General features: G+C 57.4%; 1 protein-coding gene across 9 annotated transcripts in view; it reads left to right on the forward strand.

The window, feature by feature from the left end:
- The first annotated feature begins 8,498 nt into the window (after positions 1-8,498).
- mapk8ip3 (mitogen-activated protein kinase 8 interacting protein 3) overlaps positions 8,499-15,348 on the forward strand; it is a 221,257-nt gene continuing 214,407 nt past the window's right edge. For 6 of the 9 annotated variants that reach the window (XM_087997645.1, XM_087997649.1, XM_087997646.1 and 3 more), the window contains exon 1: positions 8,500-8,953. In XM_087997645.1, coding sequence (XP_087853771.1) covers positions 8,654-8,953 — 300 coding nt within the window. In that variant the 5' untranslated portion in view covers positions 8,500-8,653. Of the gene's footprint in view, positions 8,954-15,348 lie in introns of all 9 variants that reach the window. The other 3 variants (XM_087997650.1, XM_087997652.1, XM_087997651.1) reach the window with 2 other exon arrangements.

Here is a 15,348-nt window from a genome sequence, read left to right on the forward strand (position 1 = left end):
TTGGTGTCATCTGCAAACTTACTAACTGTACCTCTTATGCTTGCATCCAAATCATTTATCTAAAAGTCGTAAAGTAGAGGACCCAGCACTGATCTTTGTGGCACTCCACTGGTCACAGGCCTCCAGTCTGAAAAACAACCCTCCACCACCACCCTCTGTTTTCTATGTTTGAGCCAGTTCTGTATCCAAATGGCTAGTTCTCTCTGTATCCCGTGAGATCTAACCTTGCTAACCAGTCTCCCATGGGGAACCTTGTCGAATGCCTTACTGAAGTCCATATAGATCACATCTACTGCTCTGCCCTCATCAATCCTCTTTGTTACTTCTTCAAAAAACTCAATCAAGTTTGTGATTCATGATTTCCCACACACAAAGCCATGTTGACTATCCCTAATCAGTGCTTGCCTTTCCAAATACATATAAATCCTGTCCCTCAGGATTCCCTCCAACAACTTGCCCACCACCAACGTCAGGCTCACTGGTCTATAATTCCCTGGCTTATCCTTACCTCCCTTCTTAAACAGTGGCGCCACGTTAGCCAACCTCCAGTCTTCCGGCACCTCACCTGTGACTATCGATGATACAAATATCTCAGCAAGAGGCCCAGCAATCACTTCTCTAGCTTCCCACAGAGTTCTAGGGTACACCTGATCAGGTCGTAGGGATTTATCTACCTTTATGCATTTCAAGACATCCAGCACTTCCCCCTCTGTAATATGGACATTTTTCAAGGTGTCACCATGTATTTCCCTATAGTCTATATCTTCCATATCCTTCTCCATAGTAACTACTGATGCAAAGTACTCATTTAGTATCTCTCCCATTTTCTGCGGCTCCACACAAAGGCCATCTTGCTGATCTTTGAGGGGTCCTATTCTCTCCCTAGTTACCCTTTTGTCCTTAATATATTTGTAAAAACCCTTTAGGGGATTCTCTTAATTCTATTTGCCACAGCCACCTCATGTCCCAGTTTTTCCCTCCTGATTTCTCTCTTAAGTATACTCCTACTGTTTTTATACTCTTCAAACTAACCTGTCTATACATGACATATGCTTCCTTTTTTTTCTTAACCAAACCCTCAATTTCTTTAGTCATCCAGCATTCCCTATACCTATTCCCTTCCTTTCACCCTGACAGGAATATACTTTCTCTGGATTCTCGTTATCTCATTTCTGAAGGCTTCCCATTTTCCAGCCGCCCTTTACCTGCGAACATCTGCCTTCAATCAGCTTTTGAAAGTTCTTGCCTAATACCGTCAAAATTGGCCTTTTTCCAATTTAGAACTTCAACTTTTAGATCTGGTCTATCCTTTCTCATCATTATTTTAAAACTCAAAATTACAGCCAGGTTATTTCTTCTGGACCTGTCTGTGTCTTTTCCATTGATCTTCTTTCAGAAACATCTCCTCCTTCGAATTCTTGCATCAGGAACACTTCTCTCCACTGAATTCTGATGTTAGGAATATTGGCTAAGAGTGCGGCTGTGTTTTAGTCACTCTGATGGTTACTCTGAGAGTTGAGAGAGCTACTCTCTTCAGATGGCAATTTGCTCTCCACCAATTTTCAAATGCCCACTTTTTTAATACCCTTGATAACCTATTAATTTCTTTAATATTGGGTTGGCTCTTGGTTGTCAAAACCATCAGATTTAAATTTAATTGGTCCTTGGTCTCCAAGTGCCTGCTTTAAATTAATTGACTAAATTAAAACAAAATCTGTTGTCTTGGTAAAAATATTGCTTTGCTTGCTAACAGTATAGCCTTTTGGTACAAATATTTCAATTTGAGCACCTGTAACTGGCAAGCTGCTGCCCACAGACACTCACTTTCAAACCGCTAAGTATAGGAAAAAAAATCATTGTTTAAAGGGACCACCCACTCTTACCTCCTTCCACCCCCATCATTTTATAAACATCAAAAGGGGTGGCACGGTGGCTTAGTGGTTAGCACTGCTGCCTCTCAGCACCAGGGTCCTAGGTTTGATACCAGCCTTGGGCAACTGTCTGTGTGAAGTTTGCACATTTTCCCCGTGTCTGCGTGGGTTTCCTCCAGGTGCTCTGGTTTCCTCCCACAATCCAAAGATGCGCAGGTCAGGTGAATTGGCCCTGCTACATTGCCCATTGGTTAGGTGCATTAGTCAGCGGGAAATGGGTCTGGGTGGGTTACTCTTCGAAGGTGGACCCGAAGGGCCTGTTTCCGTACTGTAGGGAATCTAAATATAAAAATATCTAAATCAAATTCTAACATCCTGACTTCTAATCCACAAATGTTCTACCCAACATCGCAACGGAAGAGAAATCAAAGTTACCATTTTGTGTCCGCTGACCCTTCCTCAGAGGATGGGTTCTGAGGAAGGGTCTCCAGTTAAAAAATGTTAATTTTGATATCTCTTCACAATTGCTGCCAGACCTGCTGAGCTTTTCCAGCAACTTCTGTTTTTATTCTGATTTACAGCATCCGCAGTTCTTTTGTTTTTTTATTAAAGGTTGACGTTAGGTTAGAAAACCCAGAGGATGTAAATTTTAGGTGGTTTGGAGAATGTGATTAGGGTCAGAAGCAAATGTAGTTTCTCTCCAGTAATGAGTGTAAGACAATTCAGGGAAAGCACAGTCATTACAGTTAAAGGTTTAATCGTGAAACTTCCAAACCAGGAAGATTTGATCAGAAATCTGCCAGCCATTAAAAGCTAAGAAAGTCTAAGCTTTCAGTGTTGTGAGTATTCATGTAAAAATACTTCACAGTGTATGGAATGGAACAAGGGAGAAGCAGTTAAGTCAAACTAAAGATTTGACATAAAGGGATAATTTGTTCAGATTTGAGTTTCTGTGATGGATAGTATCAGGAAACATGTTATGATGATTTAATAATGTTTTTTTCTAACATTGTTCAACATCCAGATAGCTTGTTCATTTTTTGCTGTGTCATAAACCTGTTTTGAAAGAAACTCTGTCGCATTCTGTGAATATGTTTCAGTGAATGACCACCGTATTAACAATTTTGTTTAAAACATTCTATCAGGTCAGGTTTCCTTCTGGGGTCTGACAAGAGGGAGATTACAGTCAAAAGGTGTCATGGATCAAAAAGCAAAGGCAGTATTACTGATTGTAGAGAAGAGACAAACTATAGATTTAGAGTGAACACCAATAGCACTGTAAATAGTGTTAATGGAATGAAGGTCAGCTCTGACTGAAAGCAAAAACATTAAAATCAGTTACAAACACTGGGGCCAAGAAACTTGTGATGGAGGAGAGAGTTCATGGTTTCAAGTTGATTAACTCAATACTGTGACTAGAAAGCCTGAAAGTGCCTGAAAGGAAAATGAAGGCTGTTCCTCCAGATTGTGTTGGGCTTTGCTGGAACACTGTAGCAGTGCCAGGAACAGAAAGGTGAGTATCAGAGCAAGGTCATGTGTGAAAATGGAAAGTGACAGAAGGTTATGGATTGAGCGGAGGTGTTCTGCAAAGCGGTTACTCAGTCTTTGTTTAGTCTCCCAAGGTAGAAGAGAGTGTGTTGTGAGCAGTTGACAGAGTAGATGAGATTAAAAGAAATACATGGGCGGCACAGTGGCTCAGTGGTTAGCACTACCGCCTCACAGAGCCAGGGACCCATGTTCAATTCCAGCCTCAGGCAACTGTCTGTGTGGAGTTCACACCTTCTCCCTGTGTCTGCGTGGGTTTCCTCTGGGTGCTCTGGTTTCCTCCCACAGTCCAAAGATGTGCAGGTTAGGTGAATTGGCCATGCTAAATTGTCCATAGTGTTCAGAGATGTGTAGGTTAGGTGCATTCATCAGGGGTAAATGAAAAATCAGGGATAATAGGGGAGGGGAATGGGTCTGGGTGGGTTATTCTTTGGAGGGTTGGTGTGGACTTGTGGGGATTCTATGAAATGCAGAGTTATGGGGATAGGGTAGAGAGGTGAGTCTGGATGGAATGCTCTTTGAAGGACGGTATTGACTCAATGGGCCGAATTCCAATCAGCCTAATTCCACACTATTGGGATTTTATGATTCCATAAGTAAATTGCGACTTCATCTGTTAGGAGTGTTTTGACATTGGGCAATGTGGTGAGAGGGGGTAAAATGTAAGTGTTGCACTTCCTATGATTGCCATAGGGGTGTCGGGTGGGATGAAGTATTTCAGAATGAAATGTGGACCGGGATGTTGCTGAGGGAACCATTTCTCTGGAATGCTGACAGGGGAAGAGAGAAAATACTGTTTGGTTACGGCATCGTACCAAAAGTGGTGAAGGGTGTTCCTTTGAATCCGGAAGCTGGTGGAATAGAAAGTGTGGGCAAGGGGAACACTATCGCAGTTCTGGGAGGGACGGAGGAAATGGCAGAAGAGCAGGAAATGGGCCAAACACCATTGAGAGAAGTAAAAGCTCAAAGAAAATGATGTTCAAATATTCAACATTAGATTAGATTAGATTACATTACAGTGTGGAAACAGGCCTTTCAGCCCAACAAGTCCACACTGCCCCGCCGAAGCGCAATCCACCCATACCCCTACATTTACCCCTTCACCTAACACCACGGGCAATTCAGCATGGCCAATTCACCTAACCTGCACATCTTTGTGACTGTGGGAGGAAACCGGAGCACCCGGAGGAAACCCACGCAGACACGGGGAGAACGTGCAAACTCCACACAGTCAGTCGCCTGAGGCAGGAATTGAACCCGGGTCTCTAGCGCTGTGAGGCAGCAGTGCTAACCACTGTGCCACCGTGCCGCCCATAAAGAAATAGTGGGGAGGCAATGGTCTAATGGCATTATAGCTAGACTATTAATCCAGAAACCCAGGTAATGTTCTGGCAACAAAAGTAGAAATTGCTGGAGAAACTCAGCATCTGTGCAGAGAAAGCAGAGTCAACATTTTGGGTCCAGTGACCCTTCATCAGAACTTATAGCTAACACTGTTGTGAGAGGGAAGAGAAGGGGTAAGGGCAGACTGTGAGAAAAAGCTTGAACATGGCTTTGGGCACTGTCACTCTCAGTGCTGGGGAAATCTCGGTTGAGGGAAAAGGTGGATATTTCTGAGGCCCACATGCAGTAGAACAGACCATTGAATTCCTATAGGGCAGAAATTGGCCATTCAGCCCATCAAGTTTGCAACTGACCCCCCAAACAGCATCTCACCCAGACCCACTCACTCAATGGCCAACCCATACATCCCGGGACACTATGAGCAATTTAACCTGCATATGTTAGACTGTGGGAGGAAACCCAGATATGGGAGAACATGCAAACTCCACACAGATAGTTACCCAAGGGTGGTATTGAACCCACTGGCGCTGTGAGGCAGCAGTGCTAACCACTGAGCCATGTACCGATGTGATAGAGGTGGAGAAACTGGGAGAATGGACTGCGAGGATGTATAGTCCAGGTAGCTGTGGGAGTTGGTGGGTTTGTAGTGGATATTGGTGGCCAGTCTACCCCCAGAAATGGAAACAGAGATGTCAAGAAAAGGAAGGGAGGAGTCAGAGATGGACCACGTGAAGGTGAGGGTGGGATGGAAATTGGAAACGAATATGATTAATTTTGCCAATCCAGAGGAGAGAAGAAAGCAGCCCTGATGATGTCATCGATAGATTGGGAAAATGAGAGGAAGGAACCGAGTAGAACTGGGGACCGAGGAATGTTCCATGTACCCCACAAAGAGACAGAAATAATTGGAGCCCGTCTGGGTATCCGTGGCCACAGCTTTAATCTGAAGACAGTGAGAGGAGTCATTGTTTAAAGAGAGGACAAGCTCAGCCAGACGGGGGGGGGGGGGGGGGCTGGTGGTGGATGGGGACAGTGAATAGCAACAGTTCAGGCCTATTTTCCAGGAAGAAGCAGAGAGATCTGAGACCATCCTGATGGGGGATGGACATGTAAAGGGATTGTACATCCATGGTGAACAGGAAGTGGCTGGACACCACAAATTGGAAATTCTGTAATTAATATAAAGCATCAGAGGAATCATGAATGTAAGTGGGAAAGTACTGGCCAACAGGAGAGACAATTGAGTGGAGGTACAAAGAGATGTGTTCTGTGGGGCAGGAGCAGGCAGAAACAATGGGTCTGCCCAGGCAGTGCTGCTTGTGGATTTTGGGAAGAAGGTAGAAGTGGGCTGTGTGGGATTGGGGGAACATGACCTGGGCAGCTGTGTTGAGGGAGATCCCCAGCATGAGATGATAACACTGACCATCGTGGACACAATGGCCTGATGCTCAATGGTGGGGTCAAGGTTGAAGGGAAAGTCTGCTTGGTTGAGTTGGACTGAAAGGTCTGTTTCCTCACTGTACATCTCTGTGATGACCATTCAGCCTCTGCAATGTAGAAGTCAGAGTGCCAGGCAACACGAGTACCAGCCTTGTTGACAGAGGTTCTAATGTTCTGAGAACCTGGGTTTGAATCCCACCACGGCAGTAAATGAAATTTGAATTCAATAAAAATCTGGAATTAAGAATGTCATGATGACCATAAAACTGTTGCTGTCAGGAGAAAACACATCTGGTTCACTAATGGTCTTGAGGGAAGGAAACTTACCTGGTCTTGAATCACATGTAGGCCAGACTAGATATTGTGATTGACTCATAACTACCCTCAGGGCAATTAGGGATGGGCAATAAATGCTGGGCAGCTTGCAGTTGGTGGTGTTCCCATGTGTCTGTTGCCCTTCCTGGGAGGTTAGTGGTTGTGAGTTTGGAAAATGCTGTCAATGAAGCCTTGGTAAATATCTACAGTGCCTCTTTTAGCTGGCATATACCGCTGCTACTGCTGGGGGGAATAAATGATTGCAAATGTGACGTTGATCTAGTGGGCTGCTTTGTCCTGGATAGTGTCAAGCTTAGATGTATAGATAAATAGATAGATGCTTGATGGCCCAGCAGAGACACAACAGGCCTTTTTCCATGCAGTAAAAACTCCATGATTCTACAATTCGAGGGATTGCCAATCCTTCAATGAGAAAATTGAGTCAGGAATGTACTGACTACTGGCTGCCCACATTAACATGCCACAATGGATGGCATCCTTGGGGTTGCTAACCAGTGTGGCAACAAGTTCAATGAGTTCTCTTCTTTTTTTTGCACATCTTGGTATCAGTACAATCTAACCATAGAATTTTACAGTATAGGAGGAGGCCATTCAGCCCATTGCGTCTGTAACAGCTCCTGAAAGAGCTCCCCAGCTAGTCCCATTCTCCAGTCCTCTCTCTTTAGCCCTCTAAATTAATCACTCTCAAACATATATCCAGTTCTCTTGAAACCTCCTATGGAATCTGGCTCCACCACTCTCCTAGGCTATCATTCTGATAAATCTCCTTTGCAATCTCTCTGGGGCTTTAACGTCCTTCTTTAAATAAAGATGCCCAGTTCTGAACACAATACTTGTTGGGTTGAAGGGTCTGTTTCCATGCTGAACGACTCTATAATCTCAATGAGCTCAACGTTAAATATTGCAGATGAGTGTCCTCCCAATAAATTCCAGTGAATGGAGGTAAACTGGTAGGTTTTCTTTAGGGATTGAGTGGGGGTGGGGCAAGTTGACTGGATACATTGGAGAAAGAGAAAGGGAATGAGATTGAAATGAAGGTTGGTTAGTCTTACAGGAACCTGGTTATCCCTCTGGATCTTTCCTTCCTTTAAGCTCACCTTTCTTATATATTGACTATCCATCCTGACCTGTTCACTGATACTCAGCAAAGGGCTCCATTTGATTTCTCTGGAAGGTAGTGGGATCCGGAATTAAAAGATGGTCTAATGATAATCACTACTGATTGGTGTCAAAATCCCAATCTGGTTCACTCGTGTTTCTTAGGAAGGAAGGCTGCTGTCCTTACCTGGCCTAGCTTACACATGACTTCAAACCACAGCAACGTGATCAAATCATAGCTGCCCTGTGAAGTGATCTGGAGAGCCAATCTGTTCAAGCCAATTAGGACAAACAATGCCAGCCTTGCCAGAGATGCCCACATCTCGTACGAATAAAGTGGATTTCGCTGGCTGCACTGGAGGCTGTCTGATTGCAGTGTGTTAGCTGCACTGGAAGCTGTCTAATTGCAGTGTGTTAGCTGCACTGGATGCTGCAGGGGAGGTTGTCTGATTGCAGTGTGTTAGCTGCACTGGAGGCTGTCTGATTACAATGTGTTAGCTGCACTGGAGGTTGTCTGATTGCAGTGTGTTAGCTGCATTGGAGGCTGCAGTGGAGGTTATCTGATTGCAGTGTGTTAGCTGCACTGGAGGCTGTCTGATTACAATGTGTTAGCTGCACTGGAGGTTGTCTGTTTGTAGTGTGTCAGCTGCACTGGAGGCTGCAGTGGAGGTTGCAATCTCCCAGAATGCAGACAGCCTGCCCTGACGTCAGATGACAGCAGTCGGAGCTGCCGGGAGGGGGGTGTTTTTGAAGATCGAGGGGGAGGGAGGGACCGGACTGTCCGCTCTCGCTATTGTCTGCGGAGAGGGAGAGGCAGCAGCAGCCCAGCCCAGCCCAGCCCAGGGACAGAGGCGCTGAGAGTGAGAGTTGGGGGTGGGGGGTGTGGACTGTGTGAAGAGGGAGCAGCAGCAGCGGGGTGTGTGTGTGTGTGTGCGGAGCGAGGATGCACTAAGAGCGGCTGAGCCCGCTGCTCCTCTCCCCAGTCAGTGCGCTCAGTCCCCGGGCAGCCTCCGGCCACGATGATGGAGCTGGACGATGGCGTGGTTTACCAGGATGACTGCTCGGTGTCCGTCATGTCCGAGCGGGTCTCCGGCCTCGCCAACAGCATCTACCGGGAATTCGAGAGGCTCATCCACAAATACGACGAGGAGGTGGTGAAGGAGCTGATGCCGCTGGTGGTGAATGTGCTGGAGAACCTGGACTCGGTGTTCACCGAGAACCAGGAACATGAAGTGGAGCTGGAGCTGCTCCGGGAGGACAACGAGCAGCTGCTCACTCAGTACGAGAGGGAGAAATCCCTCCGAAAGCAGGCAGAGGAGGTGAGTGAGGACACACGACAGCCTCCAACCCACCCACCCCCCAACCTACAACCCCCCACAAACCCACCCCCAACCTACAACCCCCCACAAACCCACCCCCAACCTACAACCCCCCCCCAACCCACAACCTACAACCCCCCCAACCTACAACCCCCACCAAACCCCCTACAACCCCTCCATCCCCTACAACCCCTCCATCCCCTACAACCCCTCCATCCCCTACAACCCCTCCATCCCCTACAACCCCCCCATCCCCTACAACCCCCCCAACCTACAACCCCTCCAACCCCCAACCTACAACCCCTCCCAACTCCCCAACCCCCAACCCACAACCCCCCAACCCACAACCCCCCCAATCCCCAACCAACAACCGCCCCCCAACCTACAACCCCCCCCCCCAGTCCCCTACAACTCCCCCCAGTCCCCTACAACTCCCCCCAATCCCCTACAACCCCCCCCAATCCCCTCCACCCCACATTTTCCACTGCCTCGGAATGATTATTGTCTTCAATCCCTCAAAATGTATCAGTGCCTGAACCCCCCAGACCCAGTCAACTCCCCCGACCCTGTCAACTCCCACCCCACCCCCAGACTCTCCACTCCCACCCCAACCCCAGACTCTCAACTCCCAGACTCTCCACTCCCACCCCAACCCCAGACTCTCAACTCTCCCCCCCCCCCCCCCCTCCCACCCCCAGACTCTCAACTCTCCCCCCCCCACCCCCAGACTCTCAACTCCTCCCCCCCCCCCCAGACTCTCAACTCCCCCCCCCCCCAGACTCTCAACTCCCCCCCCCCCCCCAGACTCTGAACTCCCCCCCCCCCCAGACTCTCAACTCCCCCCCCCCCCCCCAGACTCTCAACTCCCCCCCCCCCCCCAGACTCTCAACTCCCCCCCCCCCCAGACTCTCAACTCCCCCCCCACCCCCAGACTCTCAACTCCCCCCCCACCCCCAGACTCTCAACTCCCCCCCCCACCCCCAGACTCTCAACTCCCCCCCCCCACCCCCAGACTCTCAACTCCCCCCCCCCCCCAGACTCTCAACTCCCCCCCCCCACCCCCAGACTCTCAACTCCCCCCCCACCCCCAGACTCCCAACTCCCCCCACTCCCCCGTCAACTCCCCCCACTCCCCCGTCAACTCCCCCCACTTCCCCCGTCAACTCCCCCCACTCCCCCCGTCAACTCCCCCCACTCCCCCCGTCAACTCCCCCCACTCCCCCCGTCAACTCCCCCCACTCCCCCCGTCAACTCCCCCCACTCCCCCCGTCAACTCCCCCCACTCCCCCCGTCAACTCCCCCCACTCCCCCCGTCAACTCCCCCCACTCCCCCCGTCAACTCCCCCCACTCCCCCCGTCAACTCCCCCCACTCCCCCCGTCAACTCCCCCCACTCCCCCCGTCAACTCCCCCCACTCCCCCTGTCAACTCCCCCCACTCCCCCCGTCAACTCCCCCCACTCCCCCCGTCAACTCCCCCCACTCCCCCCGTCAACTCCCCCCACTCCCCCCGTCAACTCCCCCCACTCCCCCCGTCAACCCCCCCCCCACTCCCCCGTCAACCCCCCCCCCACTCCCCCCGTCAACCCCCCCCCCACTCCCCCCGTCAACCCCCCCCCCACTCCCCCCGTCAACCCCCCTCCACTCCCCCCGTCAACCCCCCCCACTCCCCCCGTCAACCCCCCCCACTCCCCCCGTCAACCCCCCCCCACTCCCCCCGTCAACCCCCCCCCACTCCCCCCGTCAACCCCCCCCCACTCCCCCCGTCAACCCCCCCCCACTCCCCCCGTCAACCCCCCCCCACTCCCCCCGTCAACCCCCCCCCACTCCCCCCGTCAACCCCCCCCCCACTCCCCCCGTCAACCCCCCCCCCACTCCCCCCGTCAACCCCCCCCCACTCCCCCCGTCAACCCCCCCCACTCCCCCCGTCAACCCCCCCCACTCCCCCCGTCAACCCCCCCCACTCCCCCCGTCAACTCCGCCCCCCCCACTCCCCCGTCAACTCCGCCCCCCCCACCCCCCCGTCAACTCCGCCCCCCCCACTCCCCCGTCAACTCCGCCCCCCCCACTCCCCCGTCAACTCCGCCCCCCCCACTCCCCCGTCAACTCCGCCCCCCCCACTCCCCCGTCAACTCCGCCCCCCCCACTCCCCCGTCAACTCCGCCCCCCCACTCCCCCGTCAACTCCGCCCCCCCCACTCCCCCGTCAACTCCGCCCCCCCACTCCCCCGTCAACTCCGCCCCCCCACTCCCCCGTCAACTCCGCCCCCCCACTCCCCCGTCAACTCCGCCCCCCCACTCCCCCGTCAACTCCGCCCCCCCCACTCCCCCGTCAACTCCGCCCCCCCCACTCCCCCGTCAACTCCGCCCCCCCCACTCCCCCGTCAACTCCGCCCCCCCACTCCCCCGTCAACTCCGCCCCCCCCACTCCCCCGTCAACTCCGCCCCCCCACTCCCCCGTCAACTCCGCCCCCCCCACTCCCCCGTCAACTCCGCCCCCCCCACTCCCCCGTCAACTCCGCCCCCCCCACTCCCCCGTCAACTCCGCTCCCCCCACTCCCCCGTCAACTCCGCCCCCCCACTCCCCCGTCAACTCTTCCCCCCCCCCCGTCACTCCCCCGTCACTCCCCCGTCACTCCCCCGTCACTCCCCCACCCCCCACTCCCCCGTCAACTCCGCCCCCCCACTCCCCCGTCAACTCCGCCCCCCCACTCCCCCGTCAACTCCGCCCCCCCACTCCCCCGTCAACTCCGCCCCCCCACTCCCCCGTCAACTCCGCCCCCCCACTCCCCCGTCAACTCCGCCCCCCCACTCCCCCGTCAACTCCGCCCCCCCCACTCCCCCGTCAACTCCGCCCCCCCCACTCCCCCGTCAACTCCGCCCCCCCCACTCCCCCGTCAACTCCGCCCCCCCCACTCCCCCGTCAACTCCGCCCCCCCCCACTCCCCCGTCAACTCCGCCCCCCCCACTCCCCCGTCAACTCCGCCCCCCCCACTCCCCCGTCAACTCCGCCCCCCCCACTCCCCCGTCAACTCCGCCCCCCCCACTCCCCCGTCAACTCCGCCCCCCCCACTCCCCCGTCAACTCCGCCCCCCCCACTCCCCCGTCAACTCCGCCCCCCCCACTCCCCCGTCAACTCCGCCCCCCCCACTCCCCCGTCAACTCCGCCCCCCCCACTCCCCCGTCAACTCCGCCCCCCCCACTCCCCCGTCAACTCCGCCCCCCCACTCCCCCGTCAACTCCGCCCCCCCCACTCCCCCGTCAACTCCGCCCCCCCCACTCCCCCGTCAACTCCGCCCCCCCCACTCCCCCGTCAACTCCGCCCCCCCCACTCCCCCGTCAACTCCGCCCCCCCCACTCCCCCGTCAACTCCGCCCCCCCCACTCCCCCCTACCCCCCACTCCCCCGTCAACTCCCCCCACTCCACCCCCCCACCAACTCCCTCCACTCCCCCCCCCTCCACTCCCCCCCACCAACTCCCTCCACTCCCCCCCCCACCAACTCCCTCCACTCCCCCCCCCCCACCAACTCCCTCCACTCCCCCCCCCCCCACCACCAACTCCCTCCACTCCCCCCCCCCCCCACCACCAACTCCCTCCACTCCCCCCCCACCAACTCCCTCCACTCCCCCCCACCAACTCCCTCCACTCCCCACCCCCACCAACTCCCTCCACTCCCCCCCCCACCAACTCCCTCCACTCCCCCCCCCCCCCCCACCAACCTCCCCTCCCCCCCACCAACTCCCCCCCCACCATCTCCCTCCCCTCCCCCCCCACCATCTCCCTCCCCTCCCCCCCCACCATCTCCCTCCCCTCCCCCCCCACCATCTCCCTCCCCTCCCCCCCCCACCATCTCCCTCCCCTCCCCCCCCCACCATCTCCCTCCCCTCCCCCCCACCATCTCCCTCCCCTCCCCCCCCACCATCTCCCTCCCCTCCCCCCCCACCATCTCCCTCCCCTCCCCCCCCACCATCTCCCTCCCCTCCCCCCCCACCATTTCCCTCCCCTCCCCCCCCACCATCTCCCTCCCCTCCCCCCCCACCATCTCCCTCCCCTCCCCCCCCACCAACTCCCTCCCCTCCCCCCCCACCAACTCCCTCCCCTCCCCCCACCAACTCCCTCCCCCCCTCCCCACCACCCCCGTCAACTTTTCCCCACCCCCCCCCCCCCCCCCCAGTCAACTACCACTCCCACCCCCTGTCAACTCCTCCCCCCCACCCCCTGTCAACTCCTCCCCCCCACCCCTGTCAACTATCACCCATCCCCCCAGTCAACTCCTCCCCCGTCACTCTCCTCCCCAGTCGCTCCCCCATCACTCCTCCCCCCCCGACACTTCTCCCCCCCCCCACCCCCTGCAGTCACTACCCCCCCCCCGCAGTCACCTCCCCCGTCACCTCCCTCTCTCCCTCTGCCTCACTCCCTCTCTCCCTCCCTCCCCCCCCCACCCCCCTGTCAACTTCCCCCTCCCCACCCCCTGTCAACTTCCCCACGCTCAACCCCTCATCAACTTCCCCCCCATCCCCCCCCACCCCACATCCCCCCCCCACCCCACATCCCCCCCCCACCCCACATCCCCCCCCCACCCCACATCCCCCCCCCACCCCACATCCCCCCCCCACCCCACATCCCCCCCCCCACCCCACATCCCCCCCCCCACCCCACATCCCCCCCCCACCCCACATCCCCCCCCCACCCCACATCCCCCCCCCACCCCACATCCCCCCCCCACCCCACATCCCCCCCCACCCCACATCCCCCCCCACCCCACATCCCCCCCCACCCCACATCCCCCCCCACCCCACATCCCCCCCCACCCCACATCCCCCCCCACCCCACATCCCCCCCCACCCCACATCCCCCCCCACCCCACATCCCCCCCCACCCCACATCCCCCCCCCACCCCACATCCCCCCCCCACCCCACATCCCCCCCCCACCCCACATCCCCCCCCCACCCCACATCCCCCCCCCCACCCCACATCCCCCCCCCCACCCCACATCCCCCCCCCACCCCACATCCCCCCCCCACCCCACATCCCCCCCCCACCCCACATCCCCCCCCACCCCACATCCCCCCCCACCCCACATCCCCCCCCCACCCCACATCCCCCCCCCACCCCACATCCCCCCCCCACCCCACATCCCCCCCCCACCCCACATCCCCCCCCCACCCCACATCCCCCCCCCACCCCACATCCCCCCCCCACCCCACATCCCCCCCCCACCCCACATCCCCCCCCCACCCCACATCCCCCCCCCACCCCACATCCCCCCCCCCACATCCTCCCCCCTCCCCCAACATCCCCCCCCACACCCGCCCCCCCCACATCCCCCCCCCCACATCCCCCCCCCACCCCACATCCCCCCCCCACCCCACATCCCCCCCCCCACCCCACATCCCCCCCCCACCCCACATCCCCCCCCCACCCCACATCCCCCCCCCACCCCACATCCCCCCCCGATCCCCACCGTCGACTTTCCCCCCGACCCCCCCCGTCGACTTTCCCCCCCGACCCCCCCCGTCGACTTTCCCCCCGACCCCCCCCGTCGACTTTCCCCCCGACCCCCCCCGTCGACTTTCCCCCCGACCCCCCCCGTCGACTTTCCCCCCGACCCCCCCCGTCGACTTTCCCCCCGACCCCCCCCGTCGACTTTCCCCCCGACCCCCCCCGTCGACTTTCCCCCCGACCCCCCCCGTCGACTTTCCCCCCGACCCCCCCCGTCGACTTTCCCCCCGACCCCCCCCGTCGACTTTCCCCCCGACCCCCCCCGTCGACTTTCCCCCCGACCCCCCCCGTCGACTTTCCCCCCGACCCCCCCCGTCGACTTTCCCCCCGACCCCCCCCGTCGACTTTCCCCCCGACCCCCCCCGTCGACTTTCCCCCCGACCCCCCCCGTCGACTTTCCCCCCGACCCCCCCCGTCGACTTTCCCCCCGACCCCCCCCGTCGACTTTCCCCCCGACCCCCCCCGTCGACTTGTCGACTTTCCCCCCGACCCCCCCCGTCGACTTTCCCCCCGACCCCCCCCGTCGACTTTCCCCCCGACCCCCCCCGTCGACTTTCCCCCCGACCCCCCCCGTCGACTTTCCCCCCGACCCCCCCCGTCGACTTTCCCCCCGACCCCCCCCGTCGACTTTCCCCCCGACCCCCCCCGTCGACTTTCCCCCCGACCCCCCCCGTCGACTTTCCCCCCGACCCCCCCCGTCGACTTTCCCCCCGACCCCCCCCGTCGACTTTCCCCCCGACCCCCCCCGTCGACTTTCCCCCCGACCCCCCCCGTCGACTTTCCCCCCGACCCCCCCGTCGACTTTCCCCCCGACCCCCCCCGTCGACTTTCCCCCCGACCCCCCCCGTCGACTTTCCCCCCGACCCCCCCCGTCGACTTTCCCCCCGACCCCC

The sequence above is a fragment of the Chiloscyllium plagiosum genome, unplaced genomic scaffold (assembly GCF_037043375.1).
Source record: "Chiloscyllium plagiosum isolate Xiang-an unplaced genomic scaffold, Cpla_swu_hap1 HiC_scaffold_20, whole genome shotgun sequence".
Classification (NCBI taxonomy): Eukaryota; Metazoa; Chordata; class Chondrichthyes; order Orectolobiformes; family Hemiscylliidae; genus Chiloscyllium; species Chiloscyllium plagiosum.